Here is a 13063-nt window from a genome sequence, read left to right as displayed (position 1 = left end):
AAAAGGCATACTTAAGTACATTTCTGTAAACAAGCATCCCATCGTTAAAAGTGATGAACTTCATTGGGCTTAAAGTTGATAAACCCATGATTTGGAGCTGAAGAAATAATTTCTGTACCGTATTTGAATATACAGTGTCATAAGTTTACAATAAACTTAGAATTGGAACAGCATTAATATTTTCTGTACAATATTTACAATCATTTGTCTTAAGTTTTCACTCATCTTTATTTAAAGCAGTATTTTCTATACAGTATTTACATATAATTTTCCATAAGTTAACACTTCTCTTTAAACTAAAGCAGTATTTTCTGTACAGTATTTACATATTAGTTGTCATAGATTAACACTCACCTTGGAACTAAAGCAGTATTTTCTGTACAGTATTTACATATCAGCTTCCATCTTTTGTGTAAAGGTGCATTTGATTCCTCCATGTACAGAACTGGTTGGAGAAATAGTTCACACATCAAACATCCAAAGACATGCATATCTCTCATCACATGAACTGCATTATCTGGTATATTGTTTTTATCCTGTTCAAACAAAACATTCATATATGTATATAATTTAATTTTGGATGTAACAAATCTTCTGATTGGCTGAAAGTTTTTTGTCTATCAGCTCATAGACATAATTTTATCATGTGACCGTGACGTCATCAACGTTTTTTCATGATTTACTCCTTAAAAATTTGTAAGGGTTCCACGGAACCCAGTGTCTCGCCTACTTTTGCTGTTAATCGCAGGCTCAACAAAAATGAGATGAGGAAAAAATTTAATAAAAATATTCCTCTCGATACAATTTTTTTATTGTAAGAAGCTTCTGTCCAAGTTTGGTAAAAATCCAGGATAGTTTATGAATCTAATAAATGTTTTAAAAAATTTAACTGCAGACTGTATGTAATATTAACTGGAAGAAAAACTAAGTCCATTTATAAGTAAAATATGGATAAACAAGTACAAAATTTTAATAAAAATTATTTTCTAGATACTAGCTTTTGACCATAAACAAACTTCTGCCCATGTTTGGTACAAATCCAGGATAGTTTATGAAAGTTATTAAAATTTTAAAAACTTTAACCACAGAGTGAATGTAATGTTTCCTGGCAGAAAAACTAAGTCCATTTATAAGTAAAATACGGAAAAACAGGATTTTTTAATTTTTTAATTTACTTCTGGATACTATCTTATGATCATAAACAAGCTTCTGTCCAAGTTTGGTAGAAATCTAGGATAGTTTGAGAAAGTTATTAAAATTTTAAAAACTTTAACCACAGAGTGAATGTAATGTTTCCTGGCAGAAAAACTAAGTCCATTTATAAGTAAAATACGGAAAACCAGGAATTTTATTTTTTACAAAATTTACTTCTGGATACTATCTTATGATCATAAACAAGCTTCTGTCGAAGTTTGGTAGAAATCCAGGATAGTTTAAGAAAGTAATTAAAATTTCAAAAACTTTAACCACAGAGTGAATATTTGTGGACGCCGCCGACGCCGCCGGAATGTAGGATTGCTATGTCTCGCTTTTTCGACAAAAGTAGAAGGCTCGACAAAAATGGAATTTAGAATTAAATCATAAGGAATGACTGTAATATTTTTTCTGTCTATTCGAAATAACCTTAAAAATGTGGTGCACACTTTTAAATAACCCATATATACCAAATTAAAAGTTGAATTAAAGTATAAGGAATGACTGTAATAGTTTTTCTGTCTTTGAAATAACCTCTAAATGTGGTGCTACGCGGGTTATTCAGTGTGCACCACATTTTTGATGCTTTTTCTTCATAGACAGAAAAAAATATTACAGTCATTTCTTAAATATTAAAATTTAGAACTAAAAATAATTGAAAACTTGTACAAAAAGATCATATTTGTAATACTGCAAGGAATATCAAAGTTGTTTCATGTGGTGTCACTTCAGAATTTTGCTGCATAAACTCTTATAGGTGAATTTGTTGTGCAAGTGTGGATTTTCAATTTCCTGGTTTTTTTTTAAATCAAATAATTTAAACAAAGGAAGTTTTAACTCATGTCTTTTGAACACCAGAAATTTTAAGTAATAAGAAAAATCTTTTTAACTTGCTATCCATATCCAATTAATCAGTATGTCAATAACTTAAACATATTACTGTGTTGTGGAGTAATACCACCAAATCATAGTACGTCACATCCGATTGCATATATGAAAAAAGGGTCGAAAAAAAATATTCCCTTGAATTTGACAGTTGTAGGAAATTAATCCTACATTTCATTGCAGTAAAAATTTCGGAGTCATAAACATATATCTTGGGTGTTTCAAAGCACCATTCTATTTTTATTTGGTGTTTCTATAAAATATTTTGGAAACTTGAGGTTACATGGTTACTAAAGCTTGTAAACAGGAAAGAAAGGGGTGGAAATTTGATTGTTTAACTTCCAGTGATGGTTATTATCTTATATGCAATGAAATGTTATGTGAAATTTAGTCTGTAGTACTGGACAGGATAAAGCTTTACTCATGCCAAGTATTTCTTTATTTGAAACAAAGATAAATTCACATTTTTCTGAAAAGTGCAAATTTAACAAAGACTAATAGGGGAAAAACAATGGTGGTATTACACCTTGTGGCAATGGTCTATTTGAAAGCATGTGTATGTCATGTACCTCCTGTTGTAGTTTTGATGGTATCTGACCCATGTTGTGACTTGTTAAGTTGTAAAGGACTTCTAGCTGATTCAGACTAGCCAATGGATCATAATATCTGGGTAATATAACAGTTGCTGTTTCTGGTCTCTGAGCTGTTTGTGAAAATGATCCTTGTCTGAAATATAAAAACAGTTTATACATCTTTTTGAACACTGCATAAGATCAAGCTACTTACATGTCATGACTAACAAACTTAATTACACATTTCACATACTATTTCAAATCAAAGTAAAACATATCAAATTTGCTTAGTTTGAATGATTTTTCAAATCAAAGGCAATCAAATTTGTTTTCTAGAAAGTAAACACTGAATAACTGAGAATTTTAAGCAAGTATAAAACAATTTCTGCCAAATTGATTAAATTCACAAAATTATTTTGATATCTAAATAAGCAAGAGAGCCCCTATTTATTCTTTAATAACAGAAAATTTAATACGTAAATATAAAATTAACCGTGTTGGTACGCTTTGGTAATAAGACGGATCGAGATTAGCCAATAGAGGGTGCTGAATTTCTTGTATCACTGCATTCGAAAAAGAAGCCTGTTATGTAACCTTTAGCGGATCCAAATTTCTAAGTAAAAGGGTTAACTATTAAACTTCCATTTAAATATTGTGTTTGAGGAATCCTTAGTCAAATTAACTTGATTTTAAATACAAAAGTAAAGCAAACACATACTTTTACACGATTTTGAAAGAACTGTAGAATGAAAAATGTGTGCACTCCATTCACGTAAACAAAATGGCATTTACACGATGACCATAAAAGCAAATGCTTTTAAAAACAGTATTAAAGTTCAGTTCTTTAGACGTGTCAGACGTTTCCTAGTATTTTATGGGATATTTGTCTGATGTTAATGCATACAATATAAGTGAATGTACAATTTACCTTCTGTCACCAGGGAGGGCGGCTTCTTCTAAACCATGCATCTGTAAAAATCAACATACATGTATGAGTAAAGTGCATTAGCTGAGTGTGTAAAATTATTAATCAGTTATAATATAGCAGTTTCCATATATCATGCCTTAGGCCAAAGGCTTTTGTGATGATATGAGAATAGAGTTTATATGACATGTGACAACAAAGAATTGCAAAATCATTTTATGGTGTTTATTAGTTTTTTGACATATCATTTAAGATTTGCAAAGGAGTAGGTTTGTGTGCATGTTAAACTGATTTAACCCTTTTTAATCCATACTGACCCCTCTTGACACCTCACCCTTTCCTCTAAAATGACACATTTTGATGCCTCCCCCTTTACTAATCCTATGCGAAATAAGAATATATAAAACAAATTCTTCATAGCAAATACCACGGCAGAGAGGGTAAAAAAGGCATATCCTTTTTGCATATACCCCGGCGCTGTTTAAAAATGAACAATATTCATTTGATAAAAGTAAATTGGTGAAAAATACACTGGCTATCAACAAATCAAAACCCAGGATTCTTACATAAGGTGTAATTAATATGGATATACATATATTGAGCATTGGTGAATTTCTGACACCATTTATTTACAAGAAAGAAATTTCAACTAAAAATAACTCAAAAATGTAAAACATGTTCCATTGCAAATGTATTTATTGTATGAATGTCTAATGAGTCCTTTGTTTAAATTAAGAAAACTAAAGTCACTTGTTTGGACCATCTAATTTGATGGAAATATTCAAACATAATAATTGGACTTACCTGTGACCACAGAACATTTTTAGCAATCTTAGGAGGTTCAGGTTTATTAGCTAGTTGTTTGGGTATTCTGTAAGGGTGTGGTTCTGTAAAAAGCTGTACTACCCCATGATTTGTAATGTTTTTATGGTCATCTACGAGCTGAAGGTTGATATTCTTCTCCTTCACAGCCACAATACCTGATAACTGTATAACATTATAAAAAGTCTTTTATTACTTTCTGTGAAACAATAGATTATAACATTTATGTAGACCTTTAATTTACCCACAAATCTCTACAAACTAAATAATGCATTTTGTACTCAAGAGAAATTCCTCAATCATTCAATATTCTAACATTTTTAAAAGTGTCATCTTAAAAATATTGAAGCTATAAAATTAGATAAAGGAATTTCAGAATCTACATTTATTTTAAATTAGTTTTTGAAATGCTAGTTTTTTCAAACTATGTGTAAAACCATAAGAAATGTTGATCAACAACTATTCCAATTGGTGAAGAGAACTATTTCAGAAAAAAGATCATTTTAAATGTACATGTATGTGTTAATAAAATGCTCCGCAGGGCGCAGCTTGATACGACCGCAGAGGTCGAACCCTGAACAGTTGGGGCAAGTATGGACACAACATTCAAGCTTGATACAGCTCTGAATTTGGATTGTGATTAAATATTTGACACAGCATAGGTTTCTGACAAAGAATGAATGTGGTCTAAGAACTTAAAAATTTTAAATTGGACATTCACCTATTATGGTCCAATATCCAAAATCTAAATACATGGTTAGATTCAGCATATCAAAGAACCCCAAGAATTCAATTTTTGATGAAATCAAACAAAGTTTAATTTTGGACCCTTTTGATCTCAATGTGGACAAAAATGATAACAGGGCCCAAAAATCAAAAATCTAAATACATGGTTAGATTCAGCATATCAAAGAACCCCATATATTCAATTTTTGTTGAAATCAAACAAAGTTTAATTTTGGACCCCGATTTGGACCAACTTGAAAACTGGGCCCATAATCAAAAATCTAAATACATGTTTAGATTCAGCATATCAAAGAACCCTAAAAATTCAATTTTTGTTAAAATCAAACTAAGTTTAATTTTGGACCCTTTGGACCTTTATGTAGACCAATTTGAAAACAGAACCAAAAATTAAGAATCTAAATACACGGTTAGATTCGGCATATCAAAGAACCCTAATAATTCAATTTTTGATGAAATCAAACAAAGTTAAATTTTGGACCCTTTGGACTTCAATGTGGACCAATTTAAAAACGGGGCCCAAAATCCAAAAACTTAATACACGGTTAGATTCAGCATATTACAGAACCCCATATATTCAATTTTTGTTGAAATCAAACAAAGTTTAATTTTGGACCCCGATTTGGACCAACTTGAAAACTGGGCCCATAATCAAAAATCTAAATACATGGTTAGATTCAGCATATCAAAGAACCCCATATATTCAATTTTTGTTGAAATCAAACAAAGTTTAATTTTGGACCCCGATTTGGACCAACTTGAAAACTGGGCCCATAATCAAAAATCTAAATACATGGTTAGATTCAGCATATCAAAGAACCCCATATATTCAATTTTTGATGAATTCAAACAAAGTTTAATTTTGGACCCTTTTGATCTCAATGTGGACAAAGTTGATAACGGGGCCCAACAATCAAAAATCTAAATACATGGTTAGATTCAGCATATCAAAGAACCCCATATATTCAATTTTTGTTGAAATCAAACAAAGTTTAATTTTGGACCCCGATTTGGACCAACTTGAAAACTGGGCCCATAATCAAAAATCTAAATACATGGTTAGATTCAGCATATCAAAGAACCCCATATATTCAATTTTTGTTGAAATCAAACTAAGTTTAATTTTGGACCCTTTGGACCTTTATGTAGACCAATTTGAAAACAGAACCAAAAATTAAGAATCTAAATACACGGTTAGATTCGGCATATCAAAGAACCCCAATAATTCAATTTTTGATGAAATCAAACAAAGTTAAATTTTGGACCCTTTGGACCTCAATGTGGACCAATTTAAAAATGGGGCCCAAAATCCAAAAACTTAATACACGGTTAGATTCAGCATATTAAAGAACCCCAAGAATTCAAGAATAAAACCACATTGAAATTGATCAAGAAATAAGCAATTTATACGAAGTATCTTCTTTTGCACAATACTGTGCAATTGATTATTTCTTGCTATTGCGCAATACTGTACAATTGACAATTTCTTGCTATTGCGCAATATTGTGCTATTGGATATTTCTTGTTATTGCGCAATGCTGTGCAATTGAAGATTTCTTGCTATTGCGCAATACTGTGCAATTGAAGATTTCTTGCTATTGTGCAATACTGTGCAATTGAAAATTTCTTGCTATTGCACAATACTTATTATATAATAATTTACACATCCTGTTTGGTGTGTATCTCCTACCATATCATTATTATTTGCTTTTAAATATAAATCAGAAATAACCAACTTAAAATTTAAAATTTTAAAAGAAAAAAAAAAGGAAAAAAAGAAAAAAAAAAGAAAAAAAAAAATCCCCCCCCAAAATTTTTTGAACCCCCTTATGATTCATCACCCCCAAACTCAATCTCAGCCTTCCCTTTGTGGTATGGTACCTTGCAGTACAATTTCAGAGAGATCCATACACTTGAACACAAGTTATTGTCTGGAAACTAGAAAAATGCTTATTTTTGGCCCCTTTTTGGCCCCCAATTCCTAAACGTTTCGGGCAATTACCCCCAAACTCAATTCCAGCTTTCCCTTTGTGATATGGAACCTTGTAGTACAATTTCAGAAATATCCAAACACTTACACACAAGTTATTGTCATGAAACTAGAAAAATGCTTGTTTTTTGCCCCTTTTTTGGCCCCTAATTCCTAACATTTTGAGGCAATTACCCCCAAAATCAATTACAGCCTTCCCTTTGTGATATGGAACCTTGTGGTACAATGTCAGAGAGATCCATACACTAACACACAAGTTATGTCTGGAAGTTACAAAAATGCTTATTTTTGGCCCCTTTTTGGCCCCTAATTCCTTTACTGTTGGTACCATAACCCCCAAAATCAATCCCAACCTTTCTTTTGTGGTATTGAACCTTGTGGTAAAATTTCATAGAGATCCATTCACTTAAACTAAAGTTAGAGTGCGAAAACCAATATGTCTTCGGACGACGCCGGACAACGACGACGACGACGTCATACCAATATACGACCACAAAAATTTTTTTGCGGTCGTATAAAAATTAATCAAGTAGTTATTGAAAGCATATCAAACTGAATTAATTGTCAAAGTACCTTGAATCCAAAGGTAAGGTCTATCCATTGATTTAAGTTCTCTGAAACTTTATCACTCTCCAAAACTTCCATATGCTTGACAATAAATTCTTCTGGGGTTGTACACCAAACCGGCAATTCTAAATCTGGCAAATCTTCATGAATCGATGAAAATATTAATGGATCTGTGTAAAATTCTGGAATGCATTCATCTGGAGTCCAATTGTACATCCGCATCATACTTAAAGGATACTCATTAGGAACCCATTTGGGTCGGACATGGGAACACAAAATGGATTTTGGAGTCCTTCTAGCTTTGTAAACATAGTATGTAATGTCTGACAAAATGTCTGATACGTGATGGGGAATGTGAATATTATCTTTGAAAAATGTGTGTGATTCAAATGTTAAATTCAGTTGGTTGTCACCTTTAGTTAGTCTGTATTTGCTCTTTGTTAAATCCCTCATATCAAACTCTTCTTCGGTTGATGAAAATTCCATTACCCATGGAAGTATTGGATGATTATTTGGATCAGACATTCGTCTGCCTGCTAAATGATTCAAAACCATCAAATACTTAAAGTTTGTAATTCTTTTATGTACCCAATCTTCTACTAAAGTTGGCAAGTTATGTACTGAGTATTTTCTTGTATAATCAGACTGCAAAAACGTTCTAGCGTCTTCTACTAAACTGTCTGATTCACTAAATAGCCTGGAACAAATTGGATGCTCTCTAACTATTGAAACATCTGAATGATCTAGATCAGAATGAATCCTATTGCTATTAGATGCATCATTACAGGTTTTTCTTGAAGGCAAATTCTCCTTGCTAACTATTTCAGGCTGATTTTGTTTTGATTGTAAAATCCCCAAAATATTTTCAAATTGCAAACTTGAAGTATAAATCCAAAGTTTTTCATCACAAAGTACATCATGTAAGCTAACATTACCAAGAATTAATCCCATTTTGTGCAACTGATTAAGCAAATGTAGTAACTGATAAAGGATAAAAAGTGGTTTGGTCATAGAAGATTTAAGAACAGCTGGACTGAAGGCTATAACATTCTGAATATTATGGAGCACAAATGGCTGTATCACATAAAATGCATAATCTGTCTCATATATCTTGATTACATGTAGAATATTCTGTAATGAACAAGGACTAGGTAATATATGTGTAACTGAACTTTGCTTGCTGGTTTTCAAGTCTACCATCTGCTCTGGATACAGTCTTTCCAAATACTGTTGCAGGACATCACATTCCTGAAAAATAATGCAATATTTCTTAAGTGTAAAGCCAATACATGTACTTTTTTTAAAAGCAACAGAATTCATTAATTATAATTCAAGTTTTAAGCAAAGACCAAAATAAGTGGTCATCTGTAATTTCAATACTTTTCAAAATCTGGAATTTTTCAAAACCTTTTTTAATCCTGGAGAATTCAAATCTTTATTTATATGAATTCATAATAGTAGGTAAGATAGTACTTCAGAAGAACTCTACATAATCAAATATCATAGCAAAATGATATGACTTCTTTTGTTTATACTTGGATGATGTTACCAATCAACTGTGTCAATACACAGATTACCGGGGTAAGTGTAAAGAATTCCACTCAAACCAGTGCTAAGAGCCATCTTGAAATTTCAGTGAGGTGTGACCTTTTGCTTACTGTTGACTGCCTCATTATGACTTAACAATGAAAAAGAGCATTAAAAGTGCTGTTAAGTCACACAGATAACTATACCATATCCCTTCTTTTCCAGTAGTATTTATATATTATGAAAAATTATACCTTTTGTAAGTGTTTATGAGATGTTGTTTGTTTGGGTTGCACATCATAATATTTCTTGGCCCAAAGATTGAGGTAATTATCCCTGCTGATTTCACTAAGGTGACCATGTAAAGAACTGCTGGTTTCAGGGCTATGCACTAGGGGTCCATCTGGCAATCTAAAATAAAACATGCAAAACCATTGGTAGTTGCTTGAAATTTTCACACTTGGTATACATGTACCTGGGACCTTTTATCAATAATCATATTGCATGTACTTTTTGTGTAAAATTTGTCCACACCACATCAGCTTATAATTATAAGTAAATACAATAAAGCAATAAACATAAAAGATTTATGATACATAAGTTTTCTAGAAGATAAAAATCTAATAGATGACAATATATGTAACTAATACTGTAACTAAAATCAAGGCTTGTTGGCTGTGAAACATTAGTAGCTGTTTAAAATCTACCAGTGCTATATCACCACTAAAGTATAAGGATATATATATGAATAGTGTTCTGACAACTTTCTTAACTGGCTTAGGGAAAAGATATTTACTGAATGAGTAGTTTTGGTAAGGGCCCATTTTGGCCCAAATATTAACTGCACTTTATCAAGATAAAAAGTGTATCAAGAGGTTTGGTAAGGGCCCATGTTGGCTCAAATATTAACTGCATTTTATCAAGATAAAAAGCAAATTTCAAGTTGATGCCTATACATGTGAGAAAGTGAGATTTAACTACTTTTGTCCTTTTTTTCTTACAAAAAATTGCCAATTACACCCCATGAAACATACAGTCTTCAGCAAAATAAATATTCTAGTAAGAAATTTCATTTATTATTACAAATCTTTTTTGTCAGCACATGCACTTTATGTTTCCGGTCCCAAAACTATTTTGAAATTTGTATGTCTTCATTGAATTTGGTGGAAAATTCAGATGCATGCTAAATATGACACCATAAAAGAATTCTGCTGATACATTTATTTTAAAAAATTGAATATCTATTCCCTATCTAGACAATGTTAAAGCTATGATAGTGTCATTAAATCCTAATTTGAAAGTTAAGATAGAAATAAAGGGTCACATTTGGGCCTTATCAAACACACTTCTTTGATCTATTTTTTACATGCTCTATGAAGGCAGTTGGTAATATCCATATATCACTGCTGTAACACATGTATGATGAATCTTAAAGCCCTTGATCAAATGAAAGAATGCAGTCTCTCAAGTTTTCTTTTATTGTAGCAGTTTACACGTTTAATGTTTGATGTTGTCTGTACTGTCAGTTTTCAAGAATAGTATGGAGGTAATTTCCTTTGACTGACTAACCAGGAGGTAAACATCAGATCAATTATAGTGACTGTGGCATACTATGTAACTCTTTAGCAAACTGTTTGTACAGAAAATAGGATTCTTAGCCTAGCTAAGCTGAACGAAAGAATAACTTGCCAGTATGAGGCCTGCTTTTAACCCAAACACTGCTTACCCTGATATTAAATCATCTGACTTTTGACAAATTTTCACAGATATTCTTTTCCATGGATGTGGAATCGTTGTCTTGGACAAGGCAAGATATTGGTCACAGTCTGATAAACATAGCTGATTGTTCCATCTATATGCAGACAAGGTTCTCTCAACAGCACTTTGTAACCATGAATCTGGTACCTATTTTAAACAGAGATGTGACACAGATAAGTACATACAAATCTTTCATAACTACATGTACCCCTGTATTATGTCTTGAAACAAAAGCCTCTAATAACCTTCAAAAATGGTCTATGGTACAATTTGAATTTTTATTTCTTATCTATAGGTGTGTAAAAAGATCTAGAAACTAGGCCTTGTTTTCTTCTAAATCTATAACTTGAGCAAGGGCAGACAACTCAGATTTAATTATTAATTTTGACGTTTTCTTCCTGTCACATATCAGTATTCATTATATATACTATTATTGCACCTTTGTTTACCATGTTGTCTTAATGTAAAGATGTTCACACTTTGATTGTTTGTTAAAATGTTGTACTAACATATATACCCCATGTGGATGCTTTAGTGAAATAAAATGTCTTATGTCTGATAAAACAATACCTAAATTACTGTATACATTGTACTATAAGTATTGCAACTGTTGTTGACACCAACAGCAGTTTTTTAACCATCAATATCATCCAGTACACAATCAACACTTTAAGATACTTTAATATATGTATATACATGTATAAGCAACAAATGTAGGGTTTAAAGAAATGATCTCAACAGAAGTCAGAACTTCATTTCTAAGGTACTGCATAATACACACCTATTTTAGGCATATGCATTTCTGAGTTGAGAACTACAGACAGCTCTGATCTTAAATATTTTTTTAGGACCAGAAAGTGTGTCTGTATAAGTAACACATCCAATCTCTTATTTTTAGAAACCCATTTTTATGTCCTTTTGACTATCTATCCAGCTATAAAAAATCTGTCAAAAAGGCAAATATGACCCATAAAAAAGCCAAGTGCATTCATCATGTTCGATGTATATTAAAAGTGTGAGAAATTTGGATCAATATCAATCCTCAATTTGTACTGAATTTCAATCAATTTCTTACACAAGCATGACATGCATAGGATAAAGATGAAATATTATCATATTTTTTTTCAACTGTTTAAAAAATGATATCTTGCCTTATTTTTTTCAAATCATATACTTGTAGTGCAATATTTCATACATTTTCATTAATGTAAGATACATGCAAATGTATTTATTTGAAATTTTGGCTGTTTGTTTTCACTTTTTTTTATTTATGGGGAAATAACATCTGAAAAGTTGGTAGTAGACAATGAAAACTATGTTTTATACTTTATGCAAGTCATTTAAACATAGTAAGCACACCCAGAGACGTATATATGTCTCTGGCACACCTATGGCTTTTCCATATGTTCTAAATTAAGAAATCTGTGCCGTCTTGGAATTTGGAGTAATGACATACGGCAGCATTGGAACAGTTCAAAGAGGAACATGTATTACAGTAACATATGTTAACATCTATTTTATTGTTAAAACATTGAAAATAAATGCTGTTATCAATTACTTGTCCACAACAGTGATTTTTGATAGCCATGTCAGTCAGTATCTGTGAGGTTTCATTAAAAAAAATTGCTAGATCATAGATTAGTTAAGTTTTAAATTTCCATGAAAATTGTTATAAATGTATACTGTAAAGGGACTCGGGAAATCGAATAACGGGAAATCTGATATTATTTCCGGATCACCCGTGTCGCTGTATATTGTATAATGAGGAAACTTCAAACTACATATTATTATATTCATGATATGAAACTAAGACCAGTCGTTCAAATGAAACTAACCAAACAAACAGTTCTAGTCTTTGACAACCATTTAATATGATTCCCTGGTATATTCAAAATCTCTGAAATTCCGTAAGCACTATCCATCTTCTGTCATGTAACAGAAGATTGCATATTATGTCTTTTTACATCTTTGATTGTTGACATTCGGACAAATGGTGGGTGGAAAAATCAATGAGAGATTTCCTGTTAAGGGAGGTAACCCATGTACTATTTCACTATAGATATAGTTACAGCATGTAAC

At 31.6% G+C, this 13063-nt stretch overlaps 2 protein-coding genes across 2 annotated transcripts in view; one reads left to right on the top strand and one right to left on the bottom strand.

Moving 5' to 3' along the window:
* LOC127738282 (WD repeat-containing protein 81-like) overlaps positions 1–12975 on the bottom strand; it is a 42808-nt gene extending 29833 nt beyond the window's left edge. The window contains exons 1-8 of the mRNA XM_052249468.1: positions 12820–12975; positions 10953–11131; positions 9481–9637; positions 7706–8947; positions 4381–4563; positions 3580–3620; positions 2649–2805; positions 355–536 (exon numbers count right to left, since the gene is read on the bottom strand). Coding sequence (XP_052105428.1) covers positions 355–536; positions 2649–2805; positions 3580–3620; positions 4381–4563; positions 7706–8947; positions 9481–9637; positions 10953–11131; positions 12820–12906 — 2228 coding nt within the window. The 5' untranslated portion in view covers positions 12907–12975. The remainder of the gene's footprint in view (positions 1–354; positions 537–2648; positions 2806–3579; positions 3621–4380; positions 4564–7705; positions 8948–9480; positions 9638–10952; positions 11132–12819) is intronic.
* LOC127738286 (mammalian ependymin-related protein 1-like) overlaps positions 1–13063 on the top strand; it is a 414752-nt gene that overhangs the window by 54362 nt on the left and 347327 nt on the right. The window lies entirely within an intron of this gene.

Source organism: Mytilus californianus, unplaced genomic scaffold (genome assembly GCF_021869535.1).
Source record: "Mytilus californianus isolate M0D057914Y unplaced genomic scaffold, xbMytCali1.0.p SCAF_4, whole genome shotgun sequence".
Classification (NCBI taxonomy): Eukaryota; Metazoa; Mollusca; class Bivalvia; order Mytilida; family Mytilidae; genus Mytilus; species Mytilus californianus.
This window is presented reverse-complemented; position numbering and strand designations above follow the sequence as displayed.